Raw genomic sequence first — 19582 nt, 5'->3', positions numbered from 1 at the left:
TTAGGCGCAGTTGGAAAACCAGAAACTATGAGGATTTTTTTTTTTTTTTTTTTAGGATTGGAAACGGTACAAAAATGTAACACGAATTGGCAGTGGAAAAAAAAAATCAAAGGAAGTAGGTGAAATGTGATCGTGATTGATAAAATTCGAAATTCATACAAACATAGTCCCGATTCAGAAACACAAGTTTTACTTTTAGCTACAAGTTTTACTTAAATTCCTAAAGCCCCTTTATTTAAACCTACCAGCAAATACTACTCATTGCTCACCAATCACCATCATATGGCTGCTGGTTTTTCGTCGGAGGCGACAGCATCAAACGGAGATTCTTCGCGAGCAGACTCATCCTTCACATCGTCTGGATCGCGGTCGGGGTCGGACTTGTCCATGGCCGCACGAGCCTTGTCCAGAAAGGGCTTGAAAGCCATCTCAATCGCCAGCCATCCGAATGCTAGAGCTCCAAAAACGACTATCGCTTGTTTCATCGGCTTCGTTCCCATCTTCAAATGGTCTCTCTATTCCGCCGCTTCGTCCACCTCCTGCACTTCTTTTTCTAGCTTTTGACGCAAGAACGCTTACACAGTTGCGCCCCACTTTAGGAAGTGGGCCGCGAATTTATATATGCCATGGGGTACCGATAACGTAGAACCCGCGTGACAAAGATCCGCGTGCACCAAGCTATTTGTTGGTCACGCGAATTGACAGCCAATATTGGCTTATAGATCAGAAATATCATTGTCTAAAGAACCAACATATGTTATCGTTTGCAAGTAATTTCAGCTGTTCAATTGGAAAATCATTACTTGATTAAATAGGAGCACCCATTTTTTTACAATCTGCAATGGCGTTGAAACTGAATCTCAAACCAAAGAAATCAAAATCAGAATCATCTGATCTGTTTGAAATTTCAGGCTTCTTATTCAAGCAGTTGAAATTTGTCTATTTGGATCATCAGCAAAGAAAAGATTCAGAGAATTTTGGATCATCTTCAAGAACACAAAATTCCACGAAAATACTGAATCGAAATCAAATGCTCGATCCATCATAATCATTGTGGTATAGCTGAATACAAAAGAAAGGAATAATATATCATGAACTCATCAATTCCCAACTTTCTGCTAGCAATAGAAGAAATTCAACGAATAAGAAAATCCTTAGAATCTGCAAGTTAGCCTGCAAAAACGAACTGGGTAACAACATAGAAATAGCATTCTCTTAATTTTCCTGACTTTACCAACAAATTCTCCTTACAACATAGGTGTTTACATAACTAGATGCCACAAAAATTAGAATTAGTGCAATCCAACTAGCGGCCTCTACCACGTCCACGACCCCGTCCACGACCCCGACCACGGCCCAAAGGCCTCCCTGCATTTCAAGAAGCATTAAAACCATTAGTATTAGAAAATATATAAGAGTTGAAGTTTGTGTGCCTTTTTTTTTTTATTTTCTTTTCTATGGGGATTGGGGGGGTGGGGCCAGGGGGGATTGGACATCGTGCAGAAAGTGACATCAATGTAGATCAAGAAGTTGAAGCTAAAGAGAAGATGGCTACCAGCAGTTGGCTTCTTGGGTTTGACCCTAGGTGTCTCTTCAACCAGCAAAGTCTCAAGATTCAAGCTGTCAGGAAGTATATAATATCGAATATTGTTTCCCCTCACACTGAGATGATCTAAAGTTACTGGATTTTTCCCCTTTAGTGTTAATTTCACAGTCTTCAGATGAGTATTCATACTAATATCCACACCTACAATAAGCAAATCAACCAGTTTTTTTGAGCATTTATCCAGTAAAGATTATTTTCAGTATTCAATTGCAGGAAATATCTAAGTTATCTGAAAATAACTTTTTCTTAAAGCACTTGCATTAATCAGGGAAAAAAGAAAAATGTATTATGTCAAAGCAAGAAGTATCGCTTGCTCTTGACAAAACATCTACAAGAAAAAGAAAAAAAAAAGGCAGAAAATTGACTATAATTGTCAGGATTGCATATGAAGAGCAAAACAAAATTCTTGTAGTAGTGCAAAAGGTTTGCACAGACCAATCATATGCTGCTGAGCTCACTAGCAATAGGCCTTTGGTTACCATGGTTGAGAGTATAAAACTTGCCTATGTGCCGTTCCTATCAAAACTTAAGCTGATTCACTGGTTCAGGAGGATTGAAAAATGCTTAGCCTATATGAAAGCATGAAACACTGCTTACAAATCAGGTTGTTGATTAAAATTGAATGACAAGGCAATGGACTTAAAATGTATACTTATCAAAAGAGTGTAGGAAACAAAGCCATGAGCCATCATGTTAATGTTAAGAAAAGACCAAAGAAGCTTAGTTATAAGCACATTTCAGAGGAGATGTACATTCCCAACACCAGTATATTATTTGATGTACAATTTCAAAATCAGTATATTATTTAATGAAAATGTGGAACGAAAACATTAGGAAAATATATAATCAGAGTAGTTAATTAATTTTCCACTGATGAGCAAGAGAGGCAAGAAAACAGCATCTCCACACCAAAAGATGCGAAACAATTATTAAGGATAATCTGATAATGGTAGACATTGATCTCAACTGATGGGTCTAATAATCAACTTTCATAAGAATATGTGATGATGGTAGTTTTAAAAATGAGAACATCTAAAGGAAAATGCAGACAATGTGCCAACATATACTTTTTTTTTTTAAAAAAAAAAAAATCCAAGTAATATATTTAAGACTGACATGCATTATCCACAAGACAAAGTTCTGCATATCAACATGATGGTGATGGGTATGACACCTAATATTGTAATTGTCTATTTAGTCAATAACATCTCAGAATCTTAAAAACCCCTTATACACACACACACACACACACACACTAAAATTGCTGAGAAGACCAACTTGTATGTATTCTTTTAGCAAAACCTCGAGTCCAAAACTTACTATATATATATATATATATATATATAGAGAGAGAGAGAGAGAGAGAGAGAGAGAGAGAGAGAGAGAGAGAGAGAGAGAGAGAGAGAGAGTAAATACATAGGAATATCTTAGAAATACTCCAGTATTAAATACATTTTAACACCTTAGAAATCATCCATTATTTCTATATACATCAACAAAATCATAGTTATTTCCTAAGGCGCAAAGGCCTAAGGCATAGGCGTGCACCTGAATGTGACAAGGCGCAAAAAAAGTAAAATTTAATTAAAAAAAAAAGTTGTGGCTCTATTTAACCAAACTTATCAAAATAACAAATTTACAAAGCATTAATAAGTATAAAAAAAATATAAAATAAATATAGACTTTACCAATAATATTACTTTTTTAGAACTCGTTAGAAAATAAAATAAACTCAAATTTTGGACATTAAAAAACAAACCCTGTATTCTTGATATTTACAAACAAATCCAAATAGCACTATTAGTGTTAGAAAAATGAGAAAAAGCAATTTTAGATAACCTAGAGATAAAGGACCTCAAAAACATGTAAATATTTATTTTCTTTAAAAATAGATGGCAAATAATCAAGAAATAAATTACCTAAATAGCTACTTAGTGTCTTTAAAAAAAATAATAATAAAAGAAGCAATATCCGAAAAATATTGAAATAAAGGACCCACATAGCATTGTCAATGGCATTTAAAAAAGGCTATTTTAGTTAAACTAGAAATATAAGAGTCCAAAAAGCAGTTAAAATGAGACAGATAAGAAGAGAACGTTGAAAACAATGTGTAAGGAGAGGGATTAAAAGGAACACGAGTGCTGAAAATAGAAATATGAGAGGTTTGCAATCTATGGTGTGGTGGCTTTATGAGATTTTGGTGACTAGTTATCACTAGTGATACCAATTCCAAAAACTTTAATTTTGGTAAATCAGCAGATTTGGGATTGATTGACAGTTTTTTTTGCTTATGAAAGTGCTCGCCGAAAGTAGAAATTAAAAACGTGCGTCTTTCTAGAGCCTTGCGCCTAGAACAAGGTGCAAGCCTATGCGCATAAGGCAAGAGGCCTTTCTCCTCTATAGGTGCTAGTGTTGGAGCCAGCCTTGAGCGTGAGGTGCGCCTTTAATAAATATGAGCAAAATAATATATGCATTATCCATATAACAATTAAGGATAATGACTGATGGAGTTTCATTCGTGGAAGATACGGTGCCCATTTACCTAGGGTGAGGATGTAATTTAAATTTTGAAAAGCACCCACTCCATGTTCTAGGCCTGTGATTTTCAGTTTCAATTATGTAGCCCAAAAAAAACAAAGAAAAAAGAAACAGAGAGAAGATGCCAAGAAACTTAACATACTGCATCAAATTTATTTTTAAAACTCGAATTGCCTCTTTGACACTGATCACACTTATCCTAATTTCCAACCAACAAATGCTTCCAACTATGCATCTACATAAATGAAACTCGCCACGGATTAACTCGCCAGTATTACCCTAAATTCATTATACTTTTAAACGAAGACACAAGCATAGGGATGCCAGACATGAATAAATACATGAAAATGCCTACTAATAACCAGAAATACTAATTAGTGTTCAACAAAATCCTAGGCGCAAAAAAATGCAGAAATGGCGTTAGAGAGAAAGAAACCTGTAATGGTACCGTGAACAACGGTTCCATTCTTGAGCTCAATTGACACAGTCTCGTTGTTCAACTTCATCAAAAACCTGAAAATGTGGAAGAAATAAAATAAGATAATTTAATTAGATTATCCTAAACTTAAAAGGAAGCATAATAGATTCATAAGCAAAAATTAAAACCAAGAACGTACCTTACAAGCTTCATTGTGGACTATGAAGGAGAAATCTAGAGCTTGAAGAGGCACTGTGAAGGCTAATCAAGAAAGCGGGGGAGGAGAGGAGGACGGGACCTTTAGAAGTGAAGGATGCATCGTTTATAGACTGTTCTTAGAAAAAAAAGGGGTTTCGAGTTCATCTAAACGGCATCGTATCCACAACTGGCCTGATTTTCTAAACAGTCAAGACCCCCTCGTAGTTTGGCATCGCCGAGCGGCTCAAGCACCAAAGGGGTGGACCGAGGGAGAAATTATGATGCAAAGCAGATATTTTATATAGGATGGCAAATTAACAATAAATAAATAAATAAATATATAATTATAATTATTGAATTAAAAAAATTATTTGATAATTATAATTTTTTAGAGCCTATTTATATATATATACATTTCTTATTGGTTTGTTAGTTTATATAAAATCATATTAAAATATATCATATTATATTTGTTACTTAGGGGAGCCATTATACGTTATGAAATTTTAAATGTACCAAATCAATTGGATTTTATGTTTGAATTGATGAAATTATCCTTGTAACTTTCATTTAAATAAATACATCTCTTATTTTATTTTATTTTTCATTTGACTCACTAAATATAATAATATTTAAACAATTTATTTTTTACTTATAATTAATTATATTTAAAATTTTGCATTGTTAAATATTTATTAATTATTCTTTTTAATTTTTATCTCTTTCATTTCTCAAAGTATCTTTTCATTTCTCGACAACTAAAATAATTAATTTGACTTTATATGTTAGAGTATTAATAAATGTGTGTGTATGTGTATATATATATATATAATATTGATAAAAATAAATTATGCAAATCGTGATTTATTATATTAATTTTTGACAGCTAGATTATATTTTGATTGAAGATAATAAATTGAAAATTTTAATAATCGATTATTTATTTAATATAATTAAAATTTTAATTAAAAGATTAATTTTTTAAAATATAATATAATGAACATAATTTTATAATGCCTTAAATTGAAAATTGAAAAGTTTTAGAATTCTTAATAGATATAATAAAAAAAATTTAAATTGAAAATTGAAAAGTTTTAGAATTCTTAATAGATATAATAAAAAAAATTAGATAATTATTATTTTTTTCATTTGAGATAAAATTTTAATAGTTAAAATTTAAAAATATTTAAGTAAAAAAAAATTAATTATTAATAGGATGAGTTAATTATTTATATAAAAAATATAAAAATAAGCTATACCATTTTTAAATATTCTATATACATATAACAGGGGTGTTGTTGTAATTTAGTTTATTCAGAATTACACTTGTGGTTGTCGTCTGACGCACGCAAACAAGGACGTGATGGACACTTAAAACGGGTTGACGTTTGGTCGAGACGGTGTGCGATTACCTGGTAAACTTTAAACTGTATGAGATTTTCTTTTTAATTCTCAATCGACTGCAAATGTTCATTAATTCAATACGGAAATCACTATATATAGTCATAAACTCATTGAGCTCGATTCTTCTAGTTGCAGTAGATGCAATCTAATTCGCATTGGTTTGTTGATGCTTGAACAGAATCACAATTTCAAGCAGATACCTAATTTAGTGATTTCACCATGGATTCAAATGGCTCCGGGCAATCCAAGAAGTATGAAGAGATTGCGGACAGAGTTGCAGGGCCGGCGCATGTAGAACCAGCAGTAAGTACTCAGTTTCCCCCGTCTTGGCTTGTAACTTTCCCTGCAATTTATTATTATTATTATTTTTTTCTTTTGGGATAGTAACATTGAAATTTGAAGGTTTCTTTTCCAACTTGTTTGATTGAATTCTTTGCCAAGGATAAAAAGCTTTACCGTTAGCCTAAACAGCTTATTCATTAAATTGGAGATGTAGAATAATTTTATTTCATTAAGCCTATACAGTTTATCTCAACCTCTTATTTATTTATTTATTTTTATTATGCATTAGTTCCTGGACGTGTGACTTACACTGTTAGGGCATATGTGCAGACTGCAGACACAAAATATGGATGTTGTTGGCACTTGTAAACCTAATTTATTTATTTATTTATTTAAATTTTTTTTTTGTCATTTAGCGTTTATACACAGTTCTGAATTGTTGAGACAGGAGAGATCCTGGTTTTGTTTATGATTACTGATTTTAAGTGCTTTATGCCTTAGGATAGTGAAGGAAGACAATGGAGGACAAAAAGGAAATTCCCAGGCGAGGGTCAAGTGCATATCTCTCCCTCATTTATGAATGATCGACGATTTAAATTTGGAAACAGTGGATCCTATGATGGAAACGTGCTTCCCCCTGGTAGGTCATTTGCTGTTTTAACATGCATGAATTTGGTTCAATATATTGACAATATGTGCTCAAATCAGTGAATTCCATGGTATTATGTAATGTTGGATGTGATACATTTTGACTCCATAATAGATCATTACAGGGATTGTTCTTAAGCAGACAAGCTATGGGAATTAAACATCAGGGTTGGGATGCCTCTTTACTAATTTTTAGCTGTTTCTATAGGGATTTTCTCTAAACCTTGAACCTTAAATCCCAAGTTTTAAAATTTATGCTGAAATCCTTTAGGAAAACTACAGTCGCTCTCATAATTTTCATTTCTAATGGTTATTAATAAAAAGTCTAACTCCGCCTAGGTAGTTTACGCTTAATCGGTCTCAAGCCCGGATAAAGTAGGAGGGTTGCTGTAGGTGACAACTAGCGTAAAAATTTCATCACATCTTATGATATGGATTCAAATGAAATAAACGTTGGAGCGTCCTCTACTTACGACGCGCTACATCGGAGTCTGGGTGTAGTGAGAAATATGCAAGGGTGTAGAGCGTTAACCGAAAGTGATGCGCCATGCCGGCGCCCGAGTGTGGTGTTAAATGAGCAAGGGTCCCCACATCATGGACAGGTGTGAGTAAAGAAGTTAGTCCATAGGATAGATAGTAGAACAATTAGTAGAATAGAACACCAGATAGGCATAGAGAACAATAGAAGATATCATAGAAGGAGATCAATTAGGAAGGAACATAATAGGAGGAGAATCAGGGTTGGTACTTAGAATATTTGATCACTTACAGGAAAATTAATGGAGCTTGTGGATACCTTGGAAAGGAGAAGGGTGAATATTGCTTGCATTCAGGAGACTAAATGGGTAGAAGATAAAAATAAGGAAGTGGGTAATTCAGGGTACAAACTGTGGTTTAACGGAAAGGAGAGAAATAAGAACGGTATGGGCATAATCATAGACAGGATGTTGAAAGATGCTGTAATAGCTGTGAAAAGAGTAGGAGATAGAATTATATTAGTAAATCTAGTACTAGAAGGAGAAACAATAAATGTAGTTAGTGCTTATGCCCCACAAATAGGACTAGATAGTGAGAGTAAATAAAAGTTTTGGGAAAATATGGATGATCTAACGCAAAGCATACCAAATAAATAGAATGTTTTCATCGGTGGAGATTTGAATGGACATATAGGAAGTGATAGGCAAGGCTATGAGAATGTTCATGGAGGTTTTAGATTTGGCAACCAAAATGAGGAGGGAAAAAGTATTCTGGATTTTGTTATGGCATTCGACCTAATACTAGCATATACCTACTTTATAAAAAGAGAGTCACATTTAGTGACTTTTAAAAGTGGGCAACATAGAAGCCAAATTGACTTCCTCTTAACCAGGAAGACAAATAGAGCTCTATGCAAGGATTGTAAGGCCATTCCGGGAGAGATTTTAACACGTCAACATCGGTTAGTGGTCTCGGATGTCAAGTTTAGGAACAATTCAAGTAAGGTTAGAAGAAATAGTGTAGCTCAAACAAAGTGGTGAGAGTTCAAAGAAATAAAGCAAGTGAAGTTCAAAAATGAGCTTCTTGAGTCCAAAGCATGGAAGCTGGATATGAAGGCCAATGATATGTGGATATAGATGGCATCAATGATTAGAGAAGTAGCTAGAAAAGCACTTGGAGAGTCTAGAGGACATGGACCACCCTCAAAAGAGAGATGGTAGTGGAATGAGGAAGTACAAAAGGCAGTGAAGAGAAAAAGAGAATGGTATAAGAAATTACCTAAGTGTGATAATAATGAGGCATATGAACAGTACAAGATAGCAAAGAAAGAAGCAAAAAAGGCAGTTAGTCAAGCAAGAGTGCAGGCCTTTGAAAAGTTATATGAGAAACTTGGAACTAAAGAAGGGGAAAAAGATAGTTATAGATTAGTAAGGAGAAAAGAAAAGAAATGTTAAGATCTCAATCAAGTTAGGTGCATTAAGGATAAAGAAGGAAAAGTGTTTGTGAAAGATGAGAACATTAAAGAATGATGGAGAAATTATTTTGATGATCTCTTTAATAATAGTCAAAATAGTAATAGCGTGAATATAGACTACAGATCAATAGAAAAGAATGTGAATTATACTAAAAGAATAAGATCTTTAGAAGTAAAGGAAGCACTTAAGAGAATGAAACTGGGTAAAGCCTGTGGACTCGATGGAATACTAATTGAAGTGTGGAAGTATTTGGGAGATATGGGAGTGGCATGGTTAACTAAATTGTTTAATAAGATTTTAAATTTAAAGAAAATGCCTGATGAATGGAGGAAGAGTATTTTAGTACCTATATTTAAAAATAAGAGACATACAGAGTTGCTCAAATAATAGGGGAATTAAACTTATGAGCCATACTATGAAGTTGTGAGAGAGAGTTGTTGAACATCGACTATGTCATGATACTTCTATCTCTCCCAATCAATTTGGCTTCATGCCTGGTCGTTCAACTATGAAAGCGATCTTTCTCATCAGAAACTTGATGGAGAAATATAGAGATGCGAGGAAAGATTTACACATGATTTTTATCGATTTAGAGAAGGCTTATGATAGTGTTCCAAGAAATGTCTTATGAAGAGTGTTAGAACAAAATAGGGTATCTATTAGGTACATACAAGTGTTGAAAGACATGTATGAAGGAGCAACTACTATTGTGCTTACAGTATGAGGAGACACGAGATTTTCCTATCTCAGTTGGATTACACCAAGGTTCAGCTATAAGCCCTTACTTTTTTACATTAGTTTTAGATGAATTGACGAAACATATACAAGAGAGTATCCTTTGGTGCATGATGTTTACGGATGATATAGTTCTGATAGATGAGACGCAATAAGGAGTTAATAGAAAGCTAGAGTTTAGGAGAAGTACTCTAGAATCAAAGAGCTTTAAGTTAAGTAAAACGAAGACAGAATACATGCATTGCAAGTTCAGTGAAGGCCAAATTGGTGATAAGGAAAGAGTTAGTTTGGATGGAGTGATACTGTCCCAAAGTAATCACTTTAAATATATCGACTCAGTCCTTCAAGTAGATGGGGGATGTGAGGAGGATGTTAGTCATAGGATTAAAGCCGGATGGTTGAAGTGGAGACGTGTCATGGGAGTTTTATGTGATCACAAGATTCCCAATAAGTTGAAAGGAAAATTTTATCGTACAACCATATGATCGACCATGTCATATGGCAGTGAGGGCACTGAAGGAGTCGTATGTGTCTAAGATAAGAGTTACGAAGATGAGAATGTTAAGGTGGATGAGTGGCCATACTAGACTAGATAAAGTCGGTAATGAGAGTATTAGAGAAAAGGTAGGAGTGGTACCAATTGAAGATAAGTTGAGAGAAGGGAGATTGAGGTGGTTTGGTCATGTGAAGCGTAGACATATGGAGGCTCCAGTTAGACAAGTAGAGTACATTAGGGTAGAGGATAGGAAGAAAAGAAGGGGTAGACCTAAAATGACTTGGGGGAGAGTAGTACAACATGACTTAGAAGCATTATACATTTTCGAGGATTTAACCCAAAATCGTTTAGAGTGGAAAAAGAGAATCCATATAGCCGACCCAAATTTTTGGGATAAAAACTTAGTTGAGTTGAGTTGTATTAATAAAAAGCCTCCGCTTTTATTGGATGGAGAGAAGATTCTTTTTTGAACTTGGTTCTGCATAGAAAAAAGGTACATGGTAAAATACAATTGTATAGGAGTTGCAGAACTTTGTTCTGTATAGGCAAAAATAGGCGCAACAGAATTCCCACTGTCATCATCTGCTAGATAGTTTATTGAGTCCTTCCTTGATTTTGGCTCATAGTTAAGTGTTGTCATTTGCGACAATATTTAGAAAATTATTGTATATTGCCATGAGTGAGATCTTTCCTTTATTATCAACTCCCTCTCAATACTATCTATGCAGAAGTTCCAGTACTACTCCAATAAAGAATTAGTTTTTGGTGAGATCCTTTGGCTAATTCATATATTTGGCTTTCTTGTGGTTCCTCTCATTTTGGTTCTTTGTTTAAGTTTTTCTTTTTCTACCTCCCTCTTTTCAATACTCGTCTAGACAATGACGTGGTGGTTTTTATGATCATATCATGTGCGAATCAATGCCATCGTCTCTGTTAACAATTTGGCAGAGGCCCTGGGTTTATGTTGTCTGATATATGCGAACTATGATAATGTGTGACTCTTTCCCTTGTTCTGTATTTTGTGTTCATTATATATATATTTTTTTCTTTTGCAGGTTGGTTAGATTGCCCTGCATATGGTCAAGCCATAGATTGTATAATTCCTTCAAAAGTTCCACTTGGTGAGTCCTTCAATCAATACCTTCCGAGCAAAAGATACACACCCAAACATGTGATATATGAACAAAGACAACTTGGAAGAGAAGTGAGTAAATTTACCATGAGTTCAGTACTTATATTCAATGTGTTGGATGCTAAAATATCTCCTCTAATGATGCTAATATTTTTTCATAAGATTGGAAAGGAGAAATACTAAGTGCACAAGAAGAAAAAAAATGTCAGATGAATGATGAGTTGATTGTATTTGTTTGTCCAATATCAAATGACTCTTTTATTGTATTTTTGTGGCATTATTGATGCTCTTTAAATATCTTTTCAGGAATGTTAAGTGACAGTTTTCTTGTATGTAGCACAAAAATCTTTTTCTCCCTAAAGTGGTAAACATTAGGGAATAGATGAATACATATTACTAGTCTCTGTTATTAAACAACATCACATGGAAAAAGTGAATGAGAGAGGGAGAGTGGGAGGCATATATGCTTCGTAGTGCATGCAACAGCATTTCCAAGGAATGTCAATGACTAATTTTTTATTTTTCCAGAACGGGTGCATGTAATTGCTTCACACATATTTTCTGTAGTGATTCTTAATTTCATAATAATTAGTGTTTTTATCTTTTTCTTTTTTTCTTTCCAGCTTGGTTTAGTGATTGATCTAACAAACACTAATCGTTACTACACCTTATCAGCCTGGTCAGAAGAAGGAATTGACCATATTAAGGTTTGTATCTAAATATTCAATTTAAATTGTGTTTTCACTACTGAAAATGGATCAAAACCATATCTTATTACATAACTTGCTTGTGCCAGATTAGATGTAAGGGCAGGGATTCTGTACCTGATGATGCGTCTGTAAATAAGTTTGTCTATGAGGTAGGTTTTTTTATCATAGTAATTATGCTTCCCATAGAAAAAAATTTTGCATGCCTTTTCCTCTGATGTTTTGCATTGTATTAATTATCTTTTGACCTCATTGCTTACTTGACAATTTCGTGGTGGTATGAGGAACCATCTCTTGGTTAGTGCCTGGAATGATGGATCGATAGCTATTACTGGAAGAAAGGAGCCTCAGTCCTCCTCCTCTCCCCTTCCCCAGCCCACCCACCGCCCCACTCCTCTTCCTCCATAATTCTGATTCAAACTTTTTGCTTCTTCTTCTTAGGTTTTACAATTTCGCTCCCGAGTGAGACACGCAGAGAAATATATTCTTGTCCATTGCACACATGGTCATAACCGCACAGGTTATATGATTGCTCATTTTCTTAAGCGTACAAAATCAATTTCTGTCACTGAGGTAGGTGAATTCATTTTCACATTTCCAATTCTTGACTAATCTAATGTACAACATTTAAGTTGATGTTGCTTTTATTTCAACTGTCTATTATACAGGCGATAAACATATTTGCTGGGGCCCGCCCTCCAGGAATTTATAAACAAGACTATATTGACTCATTATATACATTTTATCATGAAGAGAAGCCAGAGTCAATTGTTTGCCCTCAAACTCCGGAGTGGAAAAGATCTTCTGATCCTGACTTTTACAGTGAAGCTGTACAAGATCATAATAATGGGGCAACTCCTTTGCTTGTATGTATTGTCTGAAAGTATAATTTAGTTTCCAACTCCTATTATGGGTTTTTGTTTCTGGTTATTTGTTTGTTTCATAAACTTACAAATGCTTAGTTGTCATTTGGATGCCTCATGTCTTTTAGCAGGGATGGACTTGGTCTTACATCAAAGCCTTTTTATCATTCCTAATTATGCTCATAAAAATATTTACCTTCATATATGTTTTGATATTGCAGCCTTTCTGATAGTACTTCCAGAAGTAAGAAGTGATGAAAATGATAATATTAGGCAAGTTAATGTGGCCTAGGAAATATTTTACTAATGTAATACAGCGTTTACTAAGAATGGTAATCTAGTAGTTTTACTTTCGTCATCTAGTATACAGCGTTTGCTAAGAATGGTAATCTAGTAGTTTTACTTTCATCATCTTGTAACACTCAGAATGGTACTGCATAATATTTCCTTCTGTATTCTATACTGTAATACAAAATAAAACATTTAACTGTCATCAAATTCTGGAAGTTGAAAGTGGATTTGTTTGCAGTGCAGCTCAAATTTTTTGAAATTGGAATCCCTGGCTGTATAGCATCTGTTGTTGCTGATGTGCAAATAATGCTTTTAAGGATTTATGTGGCTGTGGACAATTACAGAAACATTTTCTTTCATAAATATTAGGAGAATTGCAAGCGAGATCTTGAAATGACGAATGATGATCTGCTGGGAGATGTGGTGTCTTTTGACCAACTACAAGCAATGCGACAAATCTGCTATCAATTACTTAAATTAGGACTTCCGGTTAGTTCTTTGACAAGCTTCCTATTTTCTAAATTCTTTATTCTACTTGTTTTGTTATGAAATTTGTCGTTTTTCTATATTTATATAGATTTTTTATTGAAGAATTTCGAAATGCTTTATTCTACTTATTTTCAAATAAAATTTATTATTTATCACTGAAAATTAAACTCACTCTTCTGCATAGAATCCTTCAATAGTCTGTTCATAGAGGTAGGTGATGGATATTTTAGATTTAACTTAAGATGTATAGTTTATAGTTAACTATGCCATATGTTTGTCCAGGCATCAGTGTGAAGAACTTTAAAATTACTCAAATGTAGCTTAGTTAATCCAAAACTCACTTGAATCTTGAATTTGTGATATACAAGGTGCAAAATCTCAGTTGCTTTCTAATGCTTCTTTTTTGCACTAGGTTATGGTCAACATTTCTATTATGATTTGTGCTCACTTATGCATAACCTATTTTCTGGTATTCAGGCAAGAGGAAATCCACAATTTCCTGGATCACACCCAGTTTCTCTCAACAGGTAAGATCCTTTATAGATTCTACAGTTGTAACTCCAACAATCTGATCTCTTCAAGTTGCATTTGGTTGGTGGTTTAGATATATCCAGCAAATCCTATTTATGATTTGGTTGGAAGAAGTAATTTATTGTTGGCTTGGTTGTGTCTGAATTTCTTGTTTGTAATCTTTGCAGTTTAACTGCAATTACTCACTTCCTTTGCAAAATGGACTCAAATGTATTATTAATAGTATTGAAAACTGAATTTATCTAGCAATTCTGAAACTGTTTTGACCTGTTTTGTCACATTAATTGTCTTACTCGTGGTCAATCTATCCTGGGAAGAAGAAAAAGAAAATAAAAAGTGTGATTGGTGCTGCATGAATGTAGTGATTTTTAATATGAGAGCTACTATATATATATATATATATATATGAATTTTGTAGATGTAAAGAAGACGGCAACCATGTCCTTTGCTATTTTATCAATCCTTACAAGAAATTGGCTAAATATTCTAGTTCACTTTTTGTCCAAAACAGGAAATAGAAAAATTATTCTGTTACCTGTATGAATTATATTGTTATATTGTTTTACCCAAATGATTAAAAGCGCCAGGTATATGGTGCCTCTGTAGTGTATTCTCTTTCACGATTCCCTGATTTTGAAGTATCATTAAAAAACGTTGTGTCTTTCAATGTGTAATATGCAGAGACAAATTACAGCTCTTAAGACAGCGATATTATTATGCCACATGGAAGGCTGATGGAACGAGATATATGATGCTAATAACTAGGGATGGATGCTACTTGATTGACAGGAATTTTTACTTCCGAAGAGTTGATATGCGGTTTCCATGCAAACACACAAATAAGGTGTGTCTATGAAGTCTTGAAAGGAAAATGTCTTATGATTCTTACATGCAGCATTTTTGACAGATAACATCTCTTGTTCTTTGCCTCTCTTCCACTTCCTTTCCTTTTAGGGTGTGCCTGATCAGATTCACCACTACACCTTACTAGATGGAGAGATGGTTATTGATACCGACTCTAATACACGAAAGCAAGAGAGAAGATATCTCATTTATGATGTGATGGCAATCAACCAAGTGTCTGTAGTGGAGGTTAGCTTAGCTATGAAGTGCTTGCAAGCAAGTCTTTATTCAGGCTTTCTCATGTGGTTTATTTTACTCATTGGCAGAGCCAAAAATCTTTTTCAGCAGTTCAATAAATCAAAATTCAGTTATAAACCAAAATAATTCTGAATGTATGGGTGGTCAATTGGTAAATATAAAGTTTACATTGAAATGGAAAAATGTTGGTGGGTTTGATGCGCTTTTCTGGTGGTTATAGAAAGTGGTTTCATTGGACATTTTGCTAATTCATGAACTTCACACAAGATGAAGAAACAATGTTGGTTTTTCAGAAGCAGCCATTTTCCACCTCTCTATGCATCTCTTTTAGCTTTGAATGGCAACTTGTAAATTAATGAGGTTTTTTTTTCCCTAGGCATTTTATTTTCGATATTATCTGCTTAGATGTCATCTTCTAATTACTAATAAGATATATTTTTTGCAGCTGCCCTTCCATGAGAGGTGGAGGATACTTGTTAAAGAAGTAATTGAACCTCGAAATTTGGAGCGAGAGTCTCTTTCCAAGAGCGTGAATCCATACTATAGATATGACTTGGAACCATTTAGTGTATGTATTGCTAAAACCACAAATGGTTAGATCCCATCTATTTTATTTACAGAAGTTGCGTTTTCTGGAAAACTGATTTGTAAGTTTTAACTTTTTATCAGGTGAGAAGAAAGGACTTCTGGTTGCTTTCTACTGTCGACAAGCTTCTAAAGCAATTTATTCCTAGACTTTCACATGAAGCTGATGGTCTCATATTTCAGGTGCTTAAGAAGCAGCTTGAGTATAGGGACAGTCAAATCAGTTATACCTAGTTAGGAATAACAGAGACCAAATAATGAACTGCTTTACGAATTACTGAATCTGTCGGGATCTCCACTTGCTTCTGTTTTTGGTCAATCTCTCTCAATCTCTAACTCCCTTCTCTTCCCCCACCCCACTTCTTTTCCTGCTTTTTCATTTTTTCCATATGATCTGTGGTATAAATATAGATCACATGAAAAAGGAAATTGGGGGATGAAACCGATTCCGGTTAAGTTTAATTCAATTTTACCAACCTGCAGAACTTCATGATGATGTTTCAGCAACGTTGTTCAACTCCTGTTAGTCAATGCTGTATTAGCACAATTCAATTGCTGTAAAACTTTTCTTTATGTTGCACTAACCATTCATTTAGCAAGTGTAAAATGCTTATATGTTTATTATGATGGAGCCTTCGATATATCAAGTGGAGCAGATACTCTTAACTGTTTTGCTTTTTCAGGGATGGGATGATCCTTATGTGCCCCGCACACATGAAGGGCTTCTAAAGTGGAAATATCTTCATATGAACTCAGTTGACTTTCTTTTTGAGGTTCGACTGCTATTTTGTTTTGTTCATTAGACAGAAATATATTTGCTTGCTAACATGATTAGTTCAACATAATTGATGTATATTATTGACAGTTGGGAGTTCAAAATCAACAACTTCTTTTTCTGAATGAACGTGGAAGAAAGAAGCTAATGGAGAGAAATAGAATTGTCTTTAATGGTGGGTTTCTTTTGCTTCTATATTCCACTGTTTGTCAACAACAATGTACATGAATGTATCTTGCAATTTATTTTCCAACTCTCTGTTCCTGAAAAAATTTATTTGATTCATTTCTTCAGGTATGTGTATATGCATATTCTTTTTTAATTTTCAGTTTCATGATGAGTTAAGGTGCACTGCAGTTGTAATAATTGCCTGATTCTAATTATTTGTCTGACATTTCATCTCATGTGACTGGCAGATGTATCAGATCTGTCTTCGTATGTAGGGAAGATCATAGAGTGCTCTTGGGATTCTGAGAGGCAGTTATGGGTCTTTATGCGGATTAGGGCAGACAAATCAACCCCAAATGAGTTCAATACCTACAAAAAGGTTCAGTTGCATTGTTGCTTTTGCTTCTCTTGATGTGTTTCTCGAATGCTTTGAACAAATAAAAATCAGTTGTTAACTTATAATTAGGTAATGCGGAGTATAAGGGATAACATTAATGAGGAAGTCTTGTTCAAGGAGATTGATGAGATCATTCACTTGCCAATGTATGCTGATAGAATTCAAAATGATATTAAGGCTCATCAACACAGAGTTTCTGCTCAGCGCAGGTGATGGTTGATTAACATGAATTTTGTTGTCAGTAATTGTCATGCATTTGAAGCGCTCCCTGTTTGGTTTTCTGCCCAATCAGAATCAAGTTACAGAATATGGTCTTGGGCCACAGACGGTAGCTGATATGTTACAGAAAATTCTACACTTTAGCTGATTGGCAATAGTCAGCTCAAGGTTCACTGTGTATTTTTTAGCAATATACTTATTCATTTGTTCCCTTTTATTTCTTCTATTTATTTTAATTTTTGTTCATTAGAGGCTACAAATGCAAATAAGAACTTGTCTATACTTGGTCATTTTTGCTATTGTTCCTAGAGTCCCTCTATTGTTTTGTGACCCTCTTCTCAATAAAGCCCTTAATTTTTCTCTTGTTTTCCTGCAAGTAATGAAGTTCTAGTATTACTAAATTGTATGGGGTAGACAAACGGAGAAAAGGTAGAGGCGGGAGCTGAGCATTGAGTATTTGAGTTTCCCTCACGGCCGACCCCATAGATGAGTATTGTTAGTGCTGATAACCCTACAAAAAGAAATGTGAGGGCAACTGGATTTTGTCATGATCCATTCAAGAATGTAGGTTTTCCTCTTTACCTTACCGAAGTCTGAATTTTGGATGATCTACCCTTAAGTGGTTGCATAAAGAAATAATCCATAAAAGGCCCTGCTACTAATGACTTGCTCTCCAGCGAGACAGAAAACAAAGAAAAGGAACGGAGCACTTCTTTTATCTGGATCTGGGCATACACGGAAGATGTTTTATTACTTGCAGTTGCATTGGTAAAGTTAATGACTAGCTGGTTCAACTTGTCTATTTACGATACGACATGACACTGGAATACTAGCCTGGCTAACACTCAAACGTAAGTACAAAGCTTCCTGACCCTTTCTTCTCACTCGCCAGTTATCTTGGTATAAGATGAGCGCTGAGGACAAATATTTTTCTGTGGCTGCAACATTAGCTGATCTTTCACAATGCTGAAACATATAACTTCTTCTTCTATACATAAACCTGCAAAAGCAGAGGAGAGCAAATAATGATCGGGATGGAACTTAGAGCTTCATACGACTCGATTCATTTCAATTGCTTATCTTGACTAGTCATCAAATTTCAATTAAAAACAGCACAGGTATCATGAGAGTAATAGCACCTTTATACTGATGAGATCGAAAAATGTTACCTTGAAATTTGCACCTCACATTTCTTTATGTGGGATTGGAATTGCAGCGATCTTGCTTTTCGGGTTCTCATAGTTTCTTGGCTAGCCTTCTGCTGTTGAGAAGAAGCATCCTGTTGTGTTCACATAGTTACGTCCAGTTCAGAGAACCATAATTTTCAGTAAGCATTGCGATGCTTAATAATGGGTTCCGTAGAGAAGCCACGAATAGTGTGGATATGGGGTTGTGGAAGGCAAATTTGCCATTGAGGTGTCCAATCAGAAGAAATTATAACATGTACTTTTGAAATAGTGCTTTCAATTCCTTTAATTAGCGGAAGGCTCCGAGCACTATTATTTAGCAGGAACTCTTGATTGGCAGATTTGTCTAAACTAATTCTTCCATTAGGCTTCCTCAGTTTGAACAAGCAAACCATGGAACATATATAGCATATCTCAGACCCTTTTTAGGGAAAAATTAGCAGATGTATTAAACCAAATCATGTGGGGATAACAGGAGAGTTAGGAACCAACTCTTAAAAACTAGGTTGAGAACTTATCGTGGTTGCCAAACAATGAGGATAGCGTTCGCCTTCAGTTTATTGCACTTTCTTCCTCAAAATATATATTACTTGGGATCTATTTTTATATATTATATTCTAAATAAATATAACTTAATTAATTTATAAAATTATTCAATTTATTATTAATTAAAATATATAAAACTAAATAGGTTTAAACAGTATTTGAATAATAATAGAATTTAAGATGAATTTAAATATTAGTCAAATTCTGTGAATATTCTGTCCATGGTGACTTGTTGTTTACCCTCGCCTAATTTGAATCCAGTGGGTAGCACCGTAATATCTTTCTGCCAGCACCCGTCCAATGAGTATTACATA

At 34.4% G+C, this 19582-nt stretch overlaps 3 protein-coding genes across 5 annotated transcripts; 1 reads left to right on the top strand and 2 right to left on the bottom strand.

The window, feature by feature from the left end:
- Window positions 1-116: 116 nt before the first annotated feature.
- On the bottom strand, window positions 117-612 carry LOC110638922 (outer envelope membrane protein 7). The gene has a single exon (XM_021789657.2). The coding sequence runs from the start codon at window positions 498-500 to the stop codon at window positions 279-281; it is 222 nt and encodes a 73-aa protein (XP_021645349.1). The 5' UTR covers window positions 501-612; the 3' UTR covers window positions 117-278.
- On the bottom strand, window positions 117-5014 carry LOC110638921 (small nuclear ribonucleoprotein SmD1a). Its single transcript, XM_021789656.2, has 4 exons — window positions 4762-5014; window positions 4581-4657; window positions 1556-1747; window positions 117-1368 (listed from the first exon to the last, which is right to left on the bottom strand). Exons 1-4 carry the CDS (start codon window positions 4773-4775, stop codon window positions 1307-1309), a joined length of 345 nt encoding a protein of 114 aa, XP_021645348.1. The 5' UTR covers window positions 4776-5014; the 3' UTR covers window positions 117-1306.
- Window positions 5015-6092: 1078 nt separating this feature from the next.
- Window positions 6093-17898, top strand: LOC110638935 (uncharacterized). Of its 3 annotated transcripts, none has more exons than XM_021789681.2 (19): window positions 6093-6175; window positions 6343-6467; window positions 6948-7086; window positions 11333-11481; window positions 12033-12116; window positions 12206-12268; window positions 12558-12689; window positions 12785-12982; window positions 13640-13759; window positions 14237-14286; window positions 14972-15134; window positions 15245-15382; window positions 15837-15959; window positions 16061-16159; window positions 16660-16749; window positions 16842-16926; window positions 17168-17298; window positions 17386-17525; window positions 17609-17898. In XM_021789681.2, the coding sequence occupies exons 2-19, from the start codon at window positions 6384-6386 to the stop codon at window positions 17646-17648; spliced, it is 2028 nt and encodes a 675-aa protein (XP_021645373.1). In that variant the 5' UTR covers window positions 6093-6175; window positions 6343-6383; the 3' UTR covers window positions 17649-17898. The 3 variants fall into 3 exon arrangements, with proteins under 3 accessions (XP_021645373.1, XP_021645372.1, XP_021645374.1); XM_021789680.2 differs by having other exon boundaries at window positions 6172-6189; XM_021789682.2 differs by lacking the exon at window positions 6093-6175 and having other exon boundaries at window positions 6204-6467; window positions 6953-7086.
- Window positions 17899-19582: the final 1684 nt, after the last annotated feature.

This window comes from Hevea brasiliensis, chromosome 9 (assembly GCF_030052815.1).
Source record: "Hevea brasiliensis isolate MT/VB/25A 57/8 chromosome 9, ASM3005281v1, whole genome shotgun sequence".
NCBI lineage: Eukaryota > Viridiplantae > Streptophyta > Magnoliopsida > Malpighiales > Euphorbiaceae > Hevea > Hevea brasiliensis.
Note: the sequence above shows the minus strand (reverse complement) of the source record. Positions and strands in the feature narration are given on the sequence as shown.